The sequence below is a fragment of the Heteronotia binoei genome, chromosome 10 (assembly GCF_032191835.1).
Source record: "Heteronotia binoei isolate CCM8104 ecotype False Entrance Well chromosome 10, APGP_CSIRO_Hbin_v1, whole genome shotgun sequence".
NCBI classification, from domain to species: Eukaryota; Metazoa; Chordata; class Lepidosauria; order Squamata; family Gekkonidae; genus Heteronotia; species Heteronotia binoei.
In genome coordinates, this window is record NC_083232.1 from 22,134,527 (window position 1) to 22,156,407 (window position 21,881).

General features: G+C 43.0%; 1 protein-coding gene across 4 annotated transcripts in view; it reads right to left on the minus strand.

Moving 5' to 3' along the window:
• Positions 1 to 416: 416 nt before the first annotated feature.
• DIP2C (disco interacting protein 2 homolog C) overlaps positions 417 to 21,881 on the minus strand; it is a 398,914-nt gene continuing 377,449 nt past the window's right edge. For all 4 annotated transcript variants that reach the window (XM_060248086.1, XM_060248085.1, XM_060248084.1 and 1 more), the window contains 5 exons: positions 12,660 to 12,717; positions 9,469 to 9,543; positions 7,855 to 8,029; positions 5,998 to 6,121; positions 417 to 1,496 (listed from right to left, as the gene is read on the minus strand). In XM_060248086.1, the coding sequence (XP_060104069.1) occupies positions 1,244 to 1,496; positions 5,998 to 6,121; positions 7,855 to 8,029; positions 9,469 to 9,543; positions 12,660 to 12,717 (685 nt within the window). In that variant the 3' untranslated portion in view covers positions 417 to 1,243. The remainder of the gene's footprint in view (positions 1,497 to 5,997; positions 6,122 to 7,854; positions 8,030 to 9,468; positions 9,544 to 12,659; positions 12,718 to 21,881) is intronic.

Sequence of the window (21,881 nt, forward strand, 5' to 3'; positions counted from 1 at the left end):
GAGGGGCCACCACTGCAACTCCGCGGCATTAACTTGAGAGTAGCAGCAAATTTAAATGTATGGCCACGTGCTGGATTCCCTACCAAGAGCTGTTCAACTTCCTGCATTCTCTGCGTGTCAGGTTCAGGACTGCAGCCTTAAAAATCCATGCACTGCCTCGAAGGCAGCGAAAACCATTTCACTTGCTGGTATCTGGAAGATTCTTTTTAGACAGGGATATTTAGCAATCCAGGACTGCTTTTTCCTCAAAGTACGTGAATAATGTTTGATTATCTACAGTGGGAGAAGAGACACCATGCAAGTGATGAGTACTGCATCCTTTTAAAACTTTTAAATCTTTTTTTTTGTCATTAGTGAATTTATATTTCATATATATATATTTGATGTGATACTATCCACTCAAGATAATACAACACTTTTGTTTTTATATTAGCAAACATTACAAGAGCTTAATATTCTTGAATGTTTCTCTTTTATACTTCTAAAGAGATCAAAATAAATTAAAGGTTTTGTACATAATTACAGAAGTAGTTAACTTATTTTATCTTTTTAGTTTAGTACAAAGACATCTGCAAGTTCGTTGCCGAAATACACCTTATTTATAAATTTCTTTTCATTCTAAACTCTAATAATTCAAAGCTCTTTTCACCTTTGCGCTTTCAGCATTTCCAAGGGAGGAAGCTGATAAAAACTCTTAAATTTGAAAAGGTGCTGTTTTGGGTATTTTCCTCGTACCTCAATGTAAGTTTCCTAAGACAATGGGATAGAAAGTGGCCTAAAACTAGTAATGGATCCATATCGGAAAAGATTTTTATGGACATTTAAAAACAAGCAAACCAAAAAAAAAAAATCAGTCATATTATGAGCTGTTTTAGAAATATCCACTTGAAAGGCAGATTTAAAAAAAATTAGCTACTTCAGTTTAACATAAAATACAAAGCCATATTACTCAGAAAGCAGTATCATCCCAATAAGCAAAAAATAATTTTTTAAAAAAGTCTAATAATGGGTTTTCCAACAAACTGAAGGCAGTACCCCGAAGTCCTTCTGTGCTAAAATGTAGTGGTAAAAGAAACACATTTCACATTTTATGTCCTGCCAATAACGAGCGCTTCAAAAAGTCCCAATATAAACAGTTCCATTCTGAAGAGTGTCGCTTCCTTTTCAGCACATTGTTCAGTGGACGTCAAAAAAAAATTTATACATCTAGAGTAAAGTCCATGGAAGCCTTAAAGATACAAGACTACATGTTGTAGGCCACATAGATGGGGTCTAGCTGGTCAGCCAAAAATCCATCTCGTAGGTGCATACGTTGTTTCTCTCCACGGGAGTTGATAGGAATTACACCAACGTCCACCACGACCACCACTCCTACAATCAGGTAATGCTCCTCCAGGACCACATTGGTGACCAAAGGAACCAGGTCTAAGGCTTCTTGTTCCGATCCATCGAGCTCCACAACGACGACCAACAGATTTGTCCAGGTAAACACCGCGCTGGAACAAAAAAGAGGAAATTTATTTTTATTTATGCTAGTCATAGTCTACCCTTTCTCACTGAGGCTCAAGGCTGACTACACAGCATGAGACAATTTAAATCTACAGGAATGGGATGTTCAATAAATAATAGTAGCAATAGTAGAGGAGGAGGAGGAGAATTTATACCCTATCCTTCTCTGAATTAGAGTCCCAGAACGGCTTACAATCTCTTTTATCTTCTTTTCCCACAACAGACACCCAGTAAGGTAGGTGGGATTGAAAGAGCTCTCACAGCAGCTGCCCTTTCAAGGACTATGCTGCAAGAGCTATGACTGATCCAAGGTCATTCCAGCAGCTGGAAGTGGAGGAGTGGGGAATCAAACCCGGTTCTCCCAGATTAAGTCCATGCACTTAACCACTACACCAAACTGGCTCGCTACAGAAAATATTTTCTAATACAGAAAAGGTTTGCAAATCCATATCACTGTCAGGTATGCTGTTTGCCAGTTCCACCCATGCTTAATTTGCAGCACGGAGCTTGCAACTGTTACCCTGAAGTTACCCTCAAACATTCACCTAAACGCTCCATTTTTCCCGCATATGCTCCTAGCTATGGGAGAGATGGGAGGCCATGTTGAAAATAAATATACTGTTCTCAGTGTCTCAACATCTTGGAGGAAGACCTGAGATGTAAAATTTCAAAAAAATGGACTTCAGCCCCCCCCCCCCCCCCCCGGAAAACAGACTTCTTGGGGAAACATGAAATGTATGCAAGTATTGATTTTCTTTTAAACCTAAGCTTATTTTATTGATTTAACAATGCATTATTTATAACTTAGTCAGTATATGAAATTGTACTATTTAGCACACTTGTGGAATTGCAAAGTATAAATGTCTTGGCTTTCTTTAAGTAGCAGTATGGTTTCCAGTTTTAGAATTCTTAATACAAAAAATATTATTCTGAATAATCCTTTACATGTATCAATGATTTACTTTTAATTTATTGGTTTGTTGTAGAGAAAAAGAAAAGTAATTTATGGAAAGTAACAAATGTATGCACAGTGCTATAATTATTTAGAGCTGTATGTTAATTGTTAAAAGTTATATATAATGTCTACAGTATATATAGACCCCCCCCACAGACATACACTTTAACATGGTGAGGGGGGTTGTATGTGTCAGTGATGCTGAGAGCGAAGCCATAAGGGGCCTAAACTCCTAGCAGAGTCACCCAGAGTGGAATGGTCACAGCTGAGACACCAGACTCAAATGCATCCACCCCCTCTGGGAAGCAACTGTCACCTCCACAGAAGAGAAGGGATAGTTCCAGTGGTGATGGTGTGGAGGAATCCTCTAACAGGAGCTACTGGGCAGCATCAGTTAAGTACTGGGCAGAAGAAGGCAATGGTAAACCACTTCTGATCATCTCCAAACTTGGAAATCTTATGATGAGACAATCCAAAATGAAAAACAGAGACAGTGCTGAAAGATGGAACCCCCCAGGTTGGACAGCACTCAGTAAGTGACTGGGGAAGAGCAGAGGACAAGAAAGAGTAGTGCTATTCTTAACAACCCAACTGGATTCAAGCCAAAAGGATGTTCCACTGATAACATAAACGGATTCAAGAGGATAGTCCAGAGCTGTTCAACACATATAACAAAGATGGAGCATAAGAAGTATGCTCGAAAGGTATGCTCGAAATTGTAAAAAGAATGGAATGCTTAAACATTGCAATTCTGGGAGTCACTGAACTAAAGTGGACTGGATTAAGACATTTCCATTTGGAAAATTACACAGTGGTTTTCATTGGAAATGACAAATACAGAAGAAATGGAATTGCTCTAAAAGTGAGATGAGATGTAGCACAAGCAATTGGGGGTGGTAATGCAAAGTCGGATGGAATAATATCAGTCAGACTTCACAGAAAACCTAACAACATAACCATCATTCTAGTTTACACCCCAACTACAGATGCTGAAGAAGAACCAAAAACTTTTATGCAAGCGTCCAGGAAGAAATTGATCTCACATCTAAGCAGGATGCACTGATAATCATAGATGACTGGAATGCAAAAGTGTGAAACAAAGCAGAATCAAACATTGTCAAAAAATTGGGCTGGCAAATAAACAGAAATCAGAATCTGTTCCTACTTGATTTAACTTTGTGGCATTCCAAATTATGGAACTTGTATACTATGGCTAAATTAACAGATATGATAAAAATAGATGAAGGGACAGAACATAAAGAACAGACATAAAGATGCATAGAAATAGTGTAAAGAAATAGAACAGAACAACAGACTTTGTAGCAATTTGGTTCCCTATTCTGGAATATTTACAAGAGTAAAAGGAAATTCCAGATATAATTTCTAGTTTACAACTATGGTAATTATTATATGCTCTAAATTTGTATGTGCATCTTGGTAAGTCTATGTATTGTATCTTAAAACTTATTATATAATATAGTGCTATTATATTGATTATGTATATATGTTTAGTGTTTTAATCATGTTATATTAAAATTAAATAAAATAGTATATTTTGGGGGGGGAATTTGGGCTAGGAGCAGAAAATGAAGCAGGGGAGCGACTTGCAGACTTCTGTGAAAACGAAAAGCTGTTCATTGGGAACACATATTTCAGGCAGCCAAACAGAATGTATACAGGGACATCACTGGATGGCCAATACAGAAATCAAACAGTTTACATAATTGGTAGCAGAAAATGGAGAAGCTTGATTTTCTCTGCTAAAACAAGAACGGGAACTGACCGCAGTACAGAACATGAATTGTTAATATTGAAAACACCAAAACATTCTTTGTGCCAAAATACAATCTAAACAACATTCCTAAAGAGTTTAAAGACCAGGTAAAGAACTGATTTGCTTTACTAAGTTCAAGTGAATGGAAACTGGAAGAGCTATGGGCTGAAACCTGAGATATTATCAAGAAAGAATAGGCAAAGACTATTCCTGGAGTCAAAAGAAAGTAAAAGCCTCAATGGATTACTGATAAAATTCTTAAAATTGCTAATGATAGATAAGAAGCAAACATTAAAGATAACAGAATCAGAAGTCTAAATAGTGTTCCAGCAACTGGCACATAAAGATGCATAGAAATAGTGTAAAGAAATAGAACAGAACAACAAAAGAGGAAGGGCAAGAGATCTATTCAATGAGATCCAAAAAATCAAGGGGAAGTTTAAAGCATAGTGAAGCATGCTGAAATATCAACATGGAAATACGGTACATTAAATGAACAGGACAAAATAAAGATAAGATAGGAACAATACACTGAAGAACTCTACAGAAGAGAGGAAAGGATGACAGATTCCTTCTAAGAAATTTTTTTGACTGAAGAACCTACAGTTTTAGAAAATTAAGTGAAAGCTGCACTCAGAGCAATTGTGAGAAACAAACAGGATATCAATAGAGCTATTCCAAACCACATAGGCCATCAAAACCTTAGCAAGAATAGTAAATAAAACAATGGTCCACAGAATGGAAACACTCAATCTACATTCCAATTCTGAAAAAAGGAGATGTCAAAGATTGCAGCAAACTATCTCATTAATTTCTTACTTCAATAAAGTGATTCTCAAAGTCTTACAACAGAGACTGTTAAGATATATGGAACAAGAAATGCCAGATGTTCAAACTGGATTCAGAAAATGAAGAGGCACGAAAGATTACATTGCAACTTCACAGTGGCTTTTCTGCTCTCAATCACCATTTGAAAACTGAGGGAAAGTGATGGTGGGCCTGAATCACCTTTGAACACCTCCATCCCAAACCTTATCCCTACCTAGGTCAGGGGTGTCAAACTCATTTGTTATGAGGGCTGGATCTGAAATAAATGAGACCTTGTTGGCCTGGGCCATGTGTGCCATAATATGTAATGCCAGGTAGCAGAGAGATAAGCTTTATAAAGGACACAGACAAACACAATTAAATTAATTTTTTAAAAGAACATGCTTAAAACATTAGCACTCATTGGTCTTAAAGATGCTTTCTTTGCATCTCTCCCATGTGATTAAGGGAACTGAGCAAAGAAAGCTCTGGCTCTTCTTTCCTTCCTTCCCCAGGGTACCAGGAGGGAGAGGAGCCTCAGCCAGTAGAAGAGAGGCTTGTCTCAGTAGCTTTGCTGTGCAATTGAGAGAGCCTGGCAAAACAAGCTCTCCCTTCTCCCCAAGGGAGGAGCCTCAGCCAATGGAGAAAAGAGTCTTTACTCTGTAGCTCCTGTGCGATAGAGCAAGCCTGGCACAGCAAGCTGTGATGCAGAAGGAAGCAAGAGAGAGGGAGAAGGAAGCAGATGACAGCCAGTTGCTTGGGGGCCTGACAGAAACCATCTGAGAACCTGATTTGGCCCCCGGACTGCATGTTTGACACCCCTGCTCTAGGTTATCTTGGTCACAGACAGCCTCCATTCCACCAGGGGGGTCAAAACAATAGAGTGACAGGTATACTACTGAGTCCCCCTACACATGTGCATGCAACAAAAAGTGCCTTCTGTAATACTCACCATTCCGTAATGCTTTTATGTGCTCTTATTACAGATGTCTCTATATCTATTGGGTGATATCTCATGCCTCGCAATTCCATGGCTTCATCTAGTGCACCTACCACATAAAGTGCATCATGTCGCTCTGGATTTAAGAAAGGAGAACAAAAATTAGTGTGTTATATAATACATTTTTAAAAAACACATAAACATCTGAAGCATTTGCTTTGCTTTCTTAGGTTGTTTGTTTTGCAGGGTCTTCACTTCTAAACCCAACTGTCTTTGTACATTGACGAACTACAACAGTACTCAAGAGCCACAAGGAAATAGACTGTATCATCTGATAAGTCTTCATATGTATTTATTTCCCACCTTTCACCCCAATGAGGACTCAAAGTGGCTTACATCATTCCTCCACTTGCAGATGCTGGAATGGCCTTAGGTCAGCCACAGCTCTTGCAAGAGTTGTCCTTGAAAGGGCAGCTTCTGTGAGAGCTCTCTCAGCCCCATCCACCTCACAGGGTGTCTGTTGTGGGGGAGGAAGGTAAATGAGACTGAAAGCCACTTTGAGACTCTGATTCAGAGAGAAGGGTGGGGTATAAATCTATGGTCGTTTCCTTCTCCTCTTTCTCTCCTCTATTTTGTCTTCATAACAACCCATATGGCAACCAGCTCCCTTGGTCTGCAGGAAAAACAACCACAACAATTTCAGTGTAAAGAACAATTTCTGGGAAAAGAACAAAGAAAAACCTTTGGAAGCTAAACCAATACTCTTGAGGACTGGTGGGCAGCATTCATTATCCAGTGGTGTATAGTACATGTTTTCCAAGGAGCTCTGAACGGCATATATGGTTCACTCTTTGCCGTTTTTTTTCCTAACAACAAACCTGTGAGGTAGGTTATGCTGATATTGCATGACAGGCCCCAAATCACCCAAAGGGCTTCATGGCAGAGTACGGATTCGAATGCAATCCTCTCAAACCCCAGTTCAACACTTCAACTGCTGCACAACACTGGCTGCTATCACCAAACACATGTCACTCTAAGCTTGCAAACTGAATGCGCTGGACCATTCAAGTAACCTGTAATTGGGCTGGATAACCAATTTTTCATCTCTACTTTTTATTAATTTTTTTTCACCCAGCAGATGTCCTCTCCTAATCTGTTCCCCATTGAGAGTTGTGGTTTCATCCACCCAAAACACATCTTTTTACACAGCCACCCGCGAAAGATTATAATTACAGTCCCCTTGCCTACTTTATAACAAGAATAATAAAGTGCCCCCCCCCCCCCGCATTATCTTGAAATGACAGCACCCTGGGCAGCTTCCAGCATGATAGTCACTGGCTCTGCAGACTTCTGGGTTACGGGGCGTTCTAGCCACATCCTCTCTGTGATTCAGTTGTAGAGCATCTGTTTTGTATGGAGAATATCCCAGGCTTAGTCCCAGGCATTGTTGGGGAAATTTCCCAGCAGCACCTCCTGTGAAAGAGCTTTAGGCAGCAGGGGCTGGGGGGCGGGACTTTCTTTTCAGACAGAATAGACAAGGTTGAAATAGATGACCAATGGCCTGATTCAGTATATGGCAGCTTTGTATGTTTTTCTAGGTCTTCCTTGTTGCCCCATTCCAGGCAGAGAGAACATATTTGGCTTCTATCTTCCTGAATTGACTGCTGGGAACAGCAGTTCCTCCCACTCTACCTGATCTAAGCAGATCAAGGAAACCGCCTCTCCAGGAAAAGAGAGATGTTTGTTCAATCTGCTTCCCTCTCCTATCAGAGTACAGAACCAGTGCTCAGATTTACCGTGGGATTTGCCTTGGGGCCCACAAACAAAACACCATGTAACTGAATTCTGAAAATCAACAGGAGAACTCACCTCCATTCGCGTCTGTAAGTTCTGTTCTCCTCAGGAACCCCAAATAGCCAGTCCGTGCCCAGATAGTTTGTGTGTCTCCAAAACTAAGTCTTGAATTAAAATGATCTGACTGCAAGGATTCGTCACCATAGATGGTAAAATAACCGCTGGCATTATGAGCGCTGTGAACCCATATCTAGGTTAAAAGAATATCACTTTTTATTGACGCATCTGAGCAAGAGACAGGTTTCTTGGGTATACTCTGCTGCTGCTGATTTGAATTTTATTATTTCACTGCTGTAATGACATTCTTCAGCAAGCTGAATCTGCAGTTAGCTTCAAACACTGGGGGAAATGTCTGCACAGTCTATAAACAAGGCTTTTATGAAAGCTGAAACCACTATCTTAACACTTCCATAAAATTATCACCGTACGAGATCCAATCTCTGGGACATGGAAGTCACTGAGAAAGCCATTTATCTCAGGCTGATTGTCACCTCACAAGATAATCTGTAAAAGCCCCAATCACATGGGATGCCATGATGACATGGCTAGATATTATGCCAATCCCAGTGGCCCTGATGGAGGGATTACAAGGCTCTTAGTACAGGGCCTACTGTAAGCTCCAGGAGGATTGGCTACATCAGGGGTGTTTGGCCAGATATACAAAGGAGTTCCTGCTACAAAAAAAAGCCCTGACACTAATGTGGCAGGTCAACATATTCTGGCAAATCGTACAATTTTCCCTTCTATACGTTTCCTAACAGGTAGAAGTGTAGTGGTAGAGGTAATTGCTAACCTGGTCTTGAGTCTCACATGAAGGTAATTATATCACAATATGTGTGGTCCCCTTGATTTATATTAGTGAGGTAATCTAGAAGAAAAATAAATCCTTGCATTTTTAGAATCTGTAATTTGAATAGGAAAATCCAAATGAATAATCAGAGTCATGGGATGTTGTAAGAAGCATGCTGGGGATAGAAGTGGAGTTTTCCTGGTATCCTAAGCCTCTCCAGCCCTGGCTAAATCTCCGGTGTAGGTGTGATGTTGTGCCAGCAAAACCCCAGGTGTAGCTTTAAAAATACCAACTACAGACACAGAGAATGGAAAGGTAAGCCCTCCCCCACACCCATACCCATTTTCCCTGGCACAGCTTGGGGTTCCAACTAAATCTGCAGCCCATCAAAGGCCTCTTAAATATGATTTAAACATTACATATGCCAAATGACATGGCACTCAGCATGGGCTGTATCTCTCCAGCCTCACAAACCTAATGTGTAGAAAGGGGATTATGCCAGTTGACCATTTCAGTCTGCCTATCACAAAGGAGCTGCTGGCACATTGCTCTGTGATAGGTTGGGTATGGTGAGGTTGCTGTGGACTCTCGTACAACTGGTCTCTGCACAGGTGTTCATGATGCATCGTCATCTTTGGAGGGGACTCTCAGCTGTGACAGAACAAGGAAGAGTTCCCAATTTTCTTGGTACTTCATGTACATTGCCATGAAGTTGCATGAGGCATGTCCACTAGAGATGGCTTAGCGCTTGCTAAGACAAATGATTAAAAGCTATCTTCCATCCTTTCTCAACTAAATCAGGCAACTCGCTACCAACCCAGGCATAGCCTGTGACTCACCTCTCCGAGATGAGAATCTCCCAGGGGTCCTTTTGTTTCTGGATTAGCAATAATGATACGAACGCCAGGGAGGATCTATTGAAATACAAATGAGTCATATTTGGTGAGAAGCCAGATGATGTGCACATAATTTATGCAATCACAGAACAATCCTCCTCATCCCCCAAAGCCCTTTACAAGACTCTTTGGGAAGGCTCAAAAAAACAGAAGAAGGCCAGGATAATTTCTTAGAGGAAAACGACAAGCAGTAGCTTAAAGAGTAACCAAGGCTCATGATGAATTGAAGCTGCTGTATAAAACTGTGCTTAATAAGTGATCCATTGTTATGCTCCCTTGGTCAAAGTGTGCCCTGGGCTATTCACTTACAGACTGCAAACCTGGCCTCCACAAAAACACCCCCCCCCCCTCAAATAAGTATATCCAGTTCTCAACATGGCCAAATCCGCAGATACTTAAATCCAGAGAGTGGGGCTATGAACAGATGAGACAGATCTTTCGACACAGTTGAAAAATATCCTAGATTTGAAAAAAAATACAACCTGAAATTGAGGAGGAGGAGAAGACGACTGCAGATTTATACCCACCCTTCTCTACGAATCAGAGACTCAGAGTGGCTTACAATTGCCTATATCTTCTCCCCCCACAACATACACCCTGTGAGGTGGGTGGGGCTGAGAGGACTCTAACAGCAGCTGCCCTTTCAAGGACAACTCCTGTGATAGCTATGGCTAACCCAAGGCCATTCCAACAGGTGCAAGTGGAGGAGTGGGGAATCAAACCTGGTTCTCCCAGATAAGAGTCCACACACTTAACCACTACACCAAACTGGCTCCAAATACACTGGAGAAAGGGGTTCATTCCCCCAATGATAAAAGGATCAGATGAAAGAAACAGATGCCCTCAGTGGCCATTGCTAACCAACCATAACAGTATTGTTAGCCTTTAAGACTTGATTTATTCTTATGGATAAACATATGGAGCAGAGGTCCATCAGTGGCTATTAGCCAAAAGGTATAGATGGAACACTCTGACTGGGGCAGTGATGCTCTGTATTTTTGTTGCTGAGGGTGGGGGACGGTGGGAGGGCTTCTAGTGTCCTGGCTCCACTGGTGGACCTCTTGATGGCACTTGGGATTTTTGTGGAGTGATTTTTGGACACTGTGACAGTGTTTGGACTGGATGGACCATTGGCCTGATCCAACATGGCTTCTCTTATGTGTTCTGTAAGTAAAAGGCAAGAGGGGACAGAGCCCTTTCCAGGCCTGTTCTAGCCCTTGAGGGAGGACTCTGGGCCAGCCCCAAAGCAACCGCTTGTTGCCACATTACTTGCATGACTCATCTAGGCCTGGCTGCTTACTACCAGGGCTTTTTTTTGTAGCAGGAACTCATTTGAATATTTGGCCACCCCCCAATGCAGCCAGTCCTCCTGGAGCTTACAGTAGGCTTTGTACTAAACACCCTGTAAGCTCTTGGAGGATTGGCTACACCAGGGGTGTGTGGTCTAATATGCAAAGGAGTTCCTGCTAAAAAAAACCACCCTGCTTACTACTTTTCAAAAGCAGCCACCCCGGTGGGGTGCAGTGGTTATAATTTCAGTCTAGGGTCTGGGAGGTCCAGATTTGAATAATCACTTTGCTGTGGAAGCTCACTGGGTGATACCCCCCCCCCCCACTTTCTCACTGAGCCTGCCATGGCTCCCAGGCTCTGACAAAGGAAAAAGGAGAGGGGAGGGGAAGAAACCCAATAAGTACCATACCGCTGAAGAGAAAATGAAAGACAAGGGGAGTGAACAATTCCATCCAGCCTGTAAGGAAGGAACTGAGGTGAGGGTGGGATGTTCCTCAGCTACAGGCATGAACAGCCGATGCCTGCACCTCAGAGCTGAGGAAAAGTCCACCAAAAGAAAAGAGTTCTAGAACAGTCCAACAAGGGCCAAGCACAGGCACAGTACCTAGTGTGTGGCCCGCCCAGTGAACAAGCTTTTATCTTGGGGGGAATTTTTAAAAAACCCCAATGCAATTACAAAAAAAAAATCATATTTTTCTGCAAACCTACAGAGTTCCCCAAGTTTGCAGGAAAATCTGTTTAGTGTCAGTGTGGCGCTAATTCATGGATGTACATATTCACAGATGGGGGTCACTCTTCACTATTAAATATATAGAGATCTTAGTCTACATAAAAGGTTTCTGAAGGTAATGCAACCCCAGGAAAGATATAGCCTCTTGCTTGCAAAATCTTATTTGTTCTTACTGGGTCCTTGAATTCTAGTTAGTCATCAGTCTCAGTGCTCGCTACAAACATTCACACTCCGATTCTTATTTATGCAGACAGCCAAGTAGGCATTGCTTTCATTGTGCCAGAGGCTGGCGGGCAGTCACTGCCGCCTTTGGTGTTTACATGTTTCTTTCCCCACCACTATCACCTCTGGTCAAACCAGGTTTCACACGTTCCTGAAATGTTACAAAAACCTGTCAACCGAAGGTAATAGCAGGCTGTGTGTATATTTCTCATATATATTTCTAATGTATAATTCTGTATGTATATTTTTCATGTAACAGTGCCTTTTCTTGCAGCTCTGGAAAAAGGAAGCCGATCCTTAGTGTTCATTTTCAACCCCAGAGTTCATACCAAAAAAGTACTGTATCTTGTTGTGGCATCAGGGCCAGGTGGGTATCCTGGAGGGGGCGCGGGAAGAGTCATAAGAGCAGGGGTAGAATTCTAACAGGAGCTCCTTTGCATATTAGGCCACACCCCCTGATGTAGCCAATCCTCTTAAGAGTTTACAGGGCTCTTCTTACAGGGCCTACTGTAAGCTCTTGGAGGATTGGCTACATCAGGGGTGTGTGGCCTAATATGCAAAGGAGCTCCTGCTAGAGTGCCACCCCTGTGTAAGAGAAATGATAGCAAAGCAGAATGCTGCGCTATGTGTAAACCATTTAACACCATGGTGTTGACATCATACTGGCTATAAGTTTTGGGGAAAGTGGGACATCAAGTAAGCTTGCTGGAGCTGCATGTCAAGATACAGCCACAAGGGATGTCCCACTTGCGCCATTTTGTGGCTGTCTCCCAGACGACTGTTTGTTTGCCTTAAAAACAAAAACGAGGAGGAATGGATTCATACACAAAAACAACATATCCAATGGTACTTTAAGATTCTGTGAGAATCTCTGAAGTAAAAAAATGTTTACCTTTCCCGATTCCATGAGGGGCAAACTATGAGGGGATCCTCTTTCTACTAAACGCACTCTGAAAGACAAAGCACATGGGATAACCATTACGATTGTACAAAGATATATTTTCTTTTTTAAAAAATAGGACAATATCATAGCACAGAAGACCAGTTATACAGTTGGCTTTTAAACTTGTCATGTGCTGCCAGCCTAGAGACTCGGCTGCTTTCTGCCCCCAAAGCAGAGGAGCCTTGCTCATGCATCCCTGCTAGGTAGGATACACAGCCTTTCCAGAAGTCACCTCTGTTTCACAACAGTCAGCAAAAAACACTGAGGGAGAAATTATTAGCCCAAGGTCACCCACCTGACTGCAAGTGGAGGAGTGGGGAATCAAACCTGGTTCTCCAGATTAAGTACCATACAAAACTGGCTCCAGTGGTCAAACTGTAATTACTTACGTGACCTTTGAAATATAATACATTTGAATAGCAGTGTCAGAATTTTAAAGCAATTTACGTTTTATTAATTCCTTAATTCTAGTCATTGCCCAGGTAAACATTTTAAGAAAGCATTTATTTAACCCCTCCTTTCCTGCTTCAAGTACTGCTTTGGGGTATGCAATGATGATTTGTTGTTTTACTGGTTTTTAATGATCAGCTTTAATCATCTTCAGGGCTTTTTTGTAGCAAGAACTCCTTTGCATATGAGGCCACAAACCCGATGTAGCCAATCCTCCAAGAGCTTACAGGGCTCTTATTACAAGGTCTATTGTAAGTTCTTGGAGGATTGGCTATATCAGGGGTTTGTGGCCTCATATGCAACAGAGTTCCTGCTACAAAAAAGCCCGTTTTCTTTTGCATTATATTGTAAGGAAGCTGTTCGGAGCCTTCTGGACACCCAAAGCTGGTACAGAAAAAAAAAGGCACATCTGTAAAATTGGAAGCAAGAAAGACATTTTCATGTCTTCCTCTTGGTTCCTCTTTTGATCACTTCCTCTAAGGAGCCAAGAGTATTCATGTTTTTCCTGTTTTACCTTCATAACAACCTTGTGTGTTAGGCTCAACTGCCAAGATTACCTAATAAACTTTGTGGCCAAGTGACAATTTGAATCCAGGTCTCCCTAATCAGACTCAATCCCCAGCTCTACCGACTCAGCCACATCAGCTGTATCCAAAGTTGGCTTGAGACATTTACAGAAGAGAAGACTGTCCTTGTCCTTGGACCCTTGTATGCTTGATGTTAAGAATAATTTACAGTCATTTACGAAATGAAATGGTGCTTTAAAACAAAAGTGCCGACTTCCCCACAAAACAGAGTCTATCAGAGACGATGACAACTGCAGATTTATACCCCGCCTTTCTCTCTGAATCAGAGACTCAGAGCGGCTTGCAATCTTTTCTCCCCCCACAACAGACACCCTGTGGAGTGGGTGGAGCTGAGAGGGCTCTCATAGCAGCTGCCCTTTCAAAGACAACTCCTGCGATAGCTATGGCTAACCCAAGGCCATTCCAGCAGGTGCAAGTGGAGGAGTGGGGAAGCATACCCGGTTCTCCCAGTTAAGAGTCCGCATACTTAACCACTACACCAAACTGGCTCTCAGACAGAACAAAAAGCTAAATCTTCTGTTAAAGTGTGATAAATTGTTCCCCATAAAAGCCAGAAATCACCAGAAGGTGGCTTCTTACCAGGGCTCAAAACAACTCCCTATTAATTTTTATTGGTTAAGTTAAACACATAGGGCCCCACATTTCTGTTTTACAAAAACCCTAGCAAAAATCCCCACATCCTGCAAAGTCATAAATCCCCCTTTCTTGGATCATATATTTACATTTCGCTGCGTAAGTGAGGAGCTGTGGGGGTTTCGTGAGATTAATCAAGCCATTTCTAAGGCTGTTCCAAATGTCATTCTGATGGCAGATGAAGAGAAGTCACCAAAGACAGAAAGCACCAGGAAAAGCTGCTCTGGTGCCAAGCTAGAAAGATGTTAGGAAGCAGGCACAGCAGGAAACATTAAGCAATTTGGTACACGCTGTGCGGGGACTGGAAGAGAGGGGAAGAGAGGAATCGGAAGCGCTGGAAATCCGTACGCAATAGCGGACCATCTCTGAAATGTGGGTTATGAATTATACACACACACTATGGAGAGCCAACATGGGGTCATGCTTCTAACGGCATTGCAAGTTTAAAAACAACCACCTAGAAGTGCCAACTAAAAATCTAGGCTCACAAAAAAACATCTCAACAGCAACATCCATTTGCTTCTATAAAGAAAAAAACAACAATATCCATTTATTTTATTTTTAAAAACCCTATTTTCATGTTTACCTAATAAGGATAAGAATCTTTTTGCAATGGGGTTCTAAGCTGCTAGAGAAGTCGGGGCTGCAGGCTTGCTATTGTGCCTACCAAACTCTGTGCTTGAGAAATTAAACCCAAGCGACAAATGACCAGACATTCTTATTGTGCCCTGCGATTCAGGGTTAGCTGTGCTGCTACAGGCTAGGAAGCCAGTGGCACAACCTTCGTTTCACAGTGAATGTTTAGAGGATCCTGGGCTTTTTTGGAGCAGGAACGCACAGGAATGCAATTCCAGCTGGCTTAGCGTCAGGGGGTGTGGCCTGTTATACAAATGAGGTCCTGCTGAGCTTTTTCTACAAAAAACAGTGCGGAACAATGGTGACATTGGGGGTGTGGCCTGTTATACAAATGAGTTCCTGCCGTGCTTTTTCTACACAAAAAAACCTTGAGAGGATCACTTGCTGCAAATGATTATGGAGGTTTAACAGACGACTGCCAGATCCAGATCTAACGTTTGCATCCTCATGGCTCAAGGCAGTTTACAAATCATAAATTAAAAATGTTAACAATTTAAAAGCAACCAACTAAAAACTCCCAAATAATCTCCTCCCACACATAATTTGGAGCATTAGGAATATGCCTCTGATACTTGTGGTCCCTTCCTCTCAAAAAAGAAAAAAACCCACAAGGATTGCAGAAGAAACGGCTATTTCCAAGTCATTTAATATTTTGTTGTTTCTCAACTCTGGGGGGGTGGGATTTAAAGGTCCAACAATCATTATTATGATCAGTTTTACTCATTTCCCCAATCCCCAAACTTTGCTGTCCTATTTTCATACCATGCTATGTTTGCACTCAGATTTCTTTGGTTGATGAGCTGGGTTCCTGAGCATTTCCTAAGGCTGTGTTGAGTCTATGCCATATGCTTTGTATAATGCCAGGAAATACAGATTGGGGAGGGGGGAGGATTGGCTGAAATGTGATTCATGCACCTCCTGCTGAAGAGGTCACATGTTTCATATCTGGCAAGTTTCAAAAAAGGAACAGGCTAAACACTAGTCTGGTCCAAACCATGTTCCCCTACCATGGACTTTTCATACAATGATTAGAGGAACACTAGGGCTGCAGGTATTTTGTTTCCCTGCTATCTCAAATCATACTTTGAAACAATCAGGGGCTAATGGGACTCACTTCTGCCGCAACCAAGACACAGGCAACAAGTCCCTTTAAGTCCCCTTCTCCCCACAGAAACAGACAGAGTCCCTTCCTGGTGCACCTCCCCTAATGCCCAATCAAAGCTCCCGTTGCTATTGACACTGAGATGGTTTTCAGCAATATATTCATATAAAAATACAGAAATAATATACCATTAAGGTGTGAAATGAGCAACCTTCACTCTGAGTGTTTTAAAGTTTTTTTCCCCCTCTCTCTCTGGGTAGAGCACAGCCAGGAAGAGGGAAGTCAGTCTAAATGCTTTCCAGCTTACCTTTATAATATACACTTCAGCAGGAGAGACCCTGGGATGGTCTCCTCCCCCCTTCAAGCAGGAAACAGAGGTCTGGTGCACTTTAAATTTAGAGGGGCACCAGCAATAATCTCCAGAATGTGCTTCTCTGACATGGCGTGACCAGGTGAGTGGGTGAAGAAAAGAGAGGTGATAAAACTCAGACCGAAGAGGAAGCTCTCTTTTTCTTGGGTGCTGCTAGCCCACAGACCTCTCCACTGGGAAGGCAGCCATTTTGACCATGTGTTGCCCCAGAGAGCTACAGAAAGCTTCAAGGTAATGGTCAATCTATAGAGATTTGTAACTCCTAAACTTAAATAGCCTGTCCTGTATTTTAACATCTCGTAGGGCATGTATAGAGAGAGGGAAAGAAGATTTGGATTTCTTTTGGATTCCTTGCTCAATCTGGTACTTTGCTAAAATATGCTTGTAAACATTTTCTTTTTAATAAATACTTTGTAACTTTTGATGCTGGCCACAGGGAACACTGGGAGCTGCTCCATGCTCAGCTGTGGCAGCGAAGAACACCAGAAGAGGCTCTGGACACAGATATGGTGGTGCAGAACACCAGGAGAGCCTCTGGGCAGAATAGCCAGGAGAGACTTTCGACCTGGCCACAGCAGACACCTTTGGGCCTGGCAGAGACTCCAGGAAGAGCAGCTGCAACAGCAGAGAATGTAGGCAGAGATTTCGGGCCTGGCCATGGTAGATACTAGAAGCTGCCCTGGACCTGACCGACACCAGGAGCTGCTCCAGGCTTAGAGCAGCTCCCAGGCACTGCCTGCTGCTGCCGGGCTCAAAGGTAAGGAAAAGGGAGAGGTAGAAAGAAGGGGGGATTGGCTTGGTGGAGGGTTGGAAAGAAAAAAGGGGGGGATTGGCTTGGGGAGAAAAAGAAAGGGGAAGATAGGTAGAAAGGGAAGGAAGTAGGCCCGTAGCCACAGGAGGCCAGGGGGGCTAGGCGCCTCCACTCAACCCCCTCTTCAAGCTATATGACCTCTCCATTGCTCTCCCCCTCACCCTGCCACTCTCACGGCCCCACTCTCTCTGCCACCACCGCTTTGGTGGCCCCAATCTTCCCACCACTCTGTCGACCCATTGAAATCTGCCTCTGTTCCTGAGGACTGGAAGGTAGCAAATGTCACCCCCATCTTTAAAAAGGGTTCCAGAGGAGATCCAGGAAATTACAGGCCAGTCAGTCTGACTTCAATACCGGGAAAGTTGGTAGAAACCATTATCAAGGACAGAATGAGTAGGCACATTGATGAACACGGGTTATTGAGGAAGACTCAGCATGGGTTCTGTAAGGGAAGATCTTGCCTCACTAACCTGTTACATTTCTTTGAGGGGGTAAACAAACTTGTGGACAAAGGAGACCCGATAGATGTTGTTTACCTTGACTTCCAGAAAGCTTTTGATAAAGTTCCTCATCAAAGGCTCCTTAGAAAGCTTGAGAGTCATGGAGTAAAAGGACAGGTCCTCTTGTGGATCAAAAACTGGCTGAGTAATAGGAAGCAGAGAGTGAGTATAAATGGGCAGTCTTCGCAATGGAGGACGGTAAGCAGTGGGGTGCCGCAGGGCTCGGTACTGGGTCCCATGCTCTTTAACTTGTTCATAAATGATTTAGAGTTGGGAGTGAGCAGTGAAGTGGCCAAATTTGCGGATGGCACTAAATTGTTCAGGGTGGTGAGAACCAGAGAGGATTATGAGGAACTCCAAAGGGATCTGTTGAGGCTGGGTGAGTGGGCGTCAACGTGGCAGATGCGGTTCAATGTGGCCAAGTGCAAAGTAATGCACATTGGGGCCAAGAATCCCAGCTACAAATACAAGTTGATGGGGTGTGAACTGGCAGAGACTGACCAAGAGAGAGATCTTGGGGTCGTGGTAGATAATTCACTGAAAATGTCAAGGCAGTGTGCGTTTGCAATAAAAAAGGCCAACGCCATGCTGGGAATTATTAGGAAGGGAATTGAAAACAAATCAGCCAGTATCATAATGCCCCTGTATAAATCGATGGTGCGGTCTCATTTGGAGTACTGTGTGCAGTTCTGGTCGCCGCACCTCAAAAAGGATATTATAGCATTGGAGAAAGTTCAGAAAAGGGCAACTAGAATGATTAAAGGGCTGGAACACCTTCCCTATGAAGAAAGGTTGAAACGCTTAGGGCTCTTTAGCTTGGAGAAACGTCGACTGCGGGGTGACATGATAGAGGTTTACAAGATAATGCATGGGATGGAGAAAGTAGAGAAAGAAGTACTTTTCTCCCTTTCTCACAATACGAGAACTCGTGGGCATTCGATGAAATTGCTGAGCAGACAGGTTAAAATGGATAAAAGGAAGTACTTCTTCACCCAAAGGGTGATTAACATGTGGAATTCACTGCCACAGGAGGTGGTGGCGGCCACAAGCATGGCCACCTTCAAGAGGGGGTTAGATAAAAATATGGAGCAGAGGTCCATCAGTGGCTAGCCGGGGGGGGGGGGGCGCTTCTTTGAAAGAGCCCTGAGAGCTGGCACTTTACCAGGTGGGAGGAAGGGAGGGAGAGGGAGGCGCCGCAGAGGAGGGCAGGGGCCTCCTCGAAAGAGCCCCGGGAACCGGTGCTTTACCGAGTGGGTGGGAGGGCCGTGGAGGAGGACCGGGGCTGACAGAGTGGTGGGGAGATTGGGGGCCGCCAGAGCAGAGGGCCCCTCCACCTAAATTTCCCCCCCTTAGCCCCTCCCCCAAATTTTCTGGCTACAGACCAGGAAGGAAGCATAGGTGGGATAATACCCCTTCCCCACAAGTTTCATGTGGCTCATGTGGCTTTTAAAATGAAGTTTCTCTCATGGTTACAAATCTACATAGTTTATTCTTTATCATATAAACAAATCTGTCTTTTTCTAGGAAGACAGACAAAGCTCTCATAAGCAGACAAGGTTATTCCATCTTAAAGGCCAAGGCAGGGCTGAGATGAAGTATTCCTCTTCAGAAGTGTCTGCTCATTTAACAATTCTCTCCTCCTCATCAGCTTGCGAAGGCAGGGGGAGTGGCTGGCAGTTCTATTGAATTCCCTGTGTTCCAGGCCGTGGTAACGCGTATCTCTTCCTAATTGTCAAATGCATTATGCTGAATTCAGCATACAGACATGTACATTTACAATCCAGCAAAAGAGTTAACCAGATGAACATGCTGGAGAAGAATGAAACAATACAGTAGGATGGCACATAGCAGGTTGTAAAGAATATCCACTGCCTGACTAGAGAGATGAGAAGCCAAAAGGGTTCTGAAATGAAGTATTTTATGATAGTAAACAGTCTTTTGCAGGCATAAAGTTAGCAGCACCACTGTTTGGTTCTCTTTCCATGTGAAAAAAGGCCTGCGAAGGTCCCCAATTTCCACTAGCTGAGACTACATGTAAAATTTAGAGTTTTTTAAAAACATTCACATCTCCATTCCATCTCCAACTTTATGCCAGTTTTATTAGACAATGACTGGTCCAGGTTTATGGGCAAGGAATGAGCTACAAAAAGTGGTAACTCATCTCTCAGGAAAGTCTTTTGGCTATCAGAACTAACAGTGCTCTGCAGAATATCAGATCATAAGAACCAATGGACTGTGGGAAACGGCGGGGTGTGGGTGGGGGGGAGAGAAGAGGCTCTACGTGTTGGGATTCACTATAACCTCCAAAGATGGCAAAAAGACAGAACATACTGTCATCCTAGAACTGCTGATGTTCTTTAAAAAATCATCAGCGTATTAAAAAAAATCAGTTGTGCAGTACATTAAACAGATTTCTTGAGTGATAAGAATTCGCAGGCCGGACTCCATGGATGCTACAAGGAAGTCTGCTTGTTGCACAAACTACCATGCCACTGTACAGATTTCAGAAAGTGTGCGTGACAACTTTTTCTTGGCGGGAAGGTTATAATTATGGTTGCTGAACGGTTTTAGATTTTAATTGTTGTTAGCTGGCTTGGGAGCCCAGCACATTGAAAAGGAAGGGCACGTTTCTAAAAGACTGAAAGTGAAAAAGAACAGCGTGATTACATGCTGGTGCAAAGCTTCTCCAGTCATCTGGTATAAATCAGTGAGTTATTCCTGTAAGAAACGTCTCACTGGTAATTGCACGATTGTCACTTGTGGACTAAAAAAGCACTTGCGAGCTATTTTAAGCAACTGCGGAAAAAATGGCCTAGCTTTCGCCCTGCCCTCTGATATTCTGCTCCCTTCCCTTGTGGAGTTTGGTAGGATGCTGGACTTTCTTGACCACAGCGCCTTTCATGTTGAACTCTCAACCAAATAGGCCTGCCTAGGGCTTTTTTTTTAAGAAAAAGTCCAGCAGGAACTCATTTGCATATTAGGCGACATGCCCTGACACCAAGCCAGCTGGAACTGCGGTCCTGTGCATTCCTGCTCAAAAAAAGCCTTGTGCCTGCCTGATAGAAGCCCAGTCTCTGCCAGGAGGAGAGCAGACAAGATTTTTTAGAAACAAATAACATCTCAGATGAGTTTTTATTGCTACTGTTCCCAATTAACAATGTGTGTATCACTGTTTTCGTATGATGGCTTTTACTTCAATATTGGGGTTTTAACATTTGATGAATTGCCTTGCAGATTAAAAGGAAGACTGAAGAAGAAGAAGATATTGGATTTATATCCCGCCCTCCATTCCGAATCTCAGAGTCTCAGAGCAGCGCACAATCTCCTTTACCTTCTTCCCCCACAGCAGACACCCTGTGAGGTGGGTGGGGCTGGAGAGGGCTCTCACAGCAGCTGCCCTTTCAAGGACAACCTCTGCCAGAGCTATGGCTAACCCAAGGCTATTCCAGCAGCTGCAAGTGGAGGAGTGGGGAATCAAACCCAGTTCTCCCAGATACTTAACCACTACACCAAACTGGCTCTCCCAGTTTTCCCAGATTGTAATTTATATGCATTAAAAATATTTTCAAATGGGTGATAGGGAAAACCCATGTACTTTTTGTATTAGTTTTGTGCTTCTATCTTTCCCTTGCAAATGCTGTGAAGCGGCTTAGATCAGGGGTGTGAAGGGCTTAGATCAGATCAGGCCCTCAGAGGGCTCCTATTGGGCCTGCAAGCAACTCACTGTCCTCTGCTTTTTTCCCTCCCTCTCTTGCTTCCTTTTGCATCACTAGTTGCTTTGCCAGGCTTGCTTAATTGCACAGGAGCGACAAAGCAAAGCCTCAATTTTCTCCATTGGCAGACCAGCACATGAAACAGCTTATGTACAAAAAGTAACAATGCCCAGCCATTTCATGTTTTCCTCTGAGTCTTAGGCTCAAAGCACTGACCATGAATGTCAATAAATCAAAAGTAGGTTTGCAACTTACACACACACACACCTGAACAACACCTGAACAGCCTACTCAAGATTGCTACAGCACAGACATTGTCTCTAGATTTTGATACAAGAATTCAGAGCAAAAGGTGTCAGTTATCAGAGA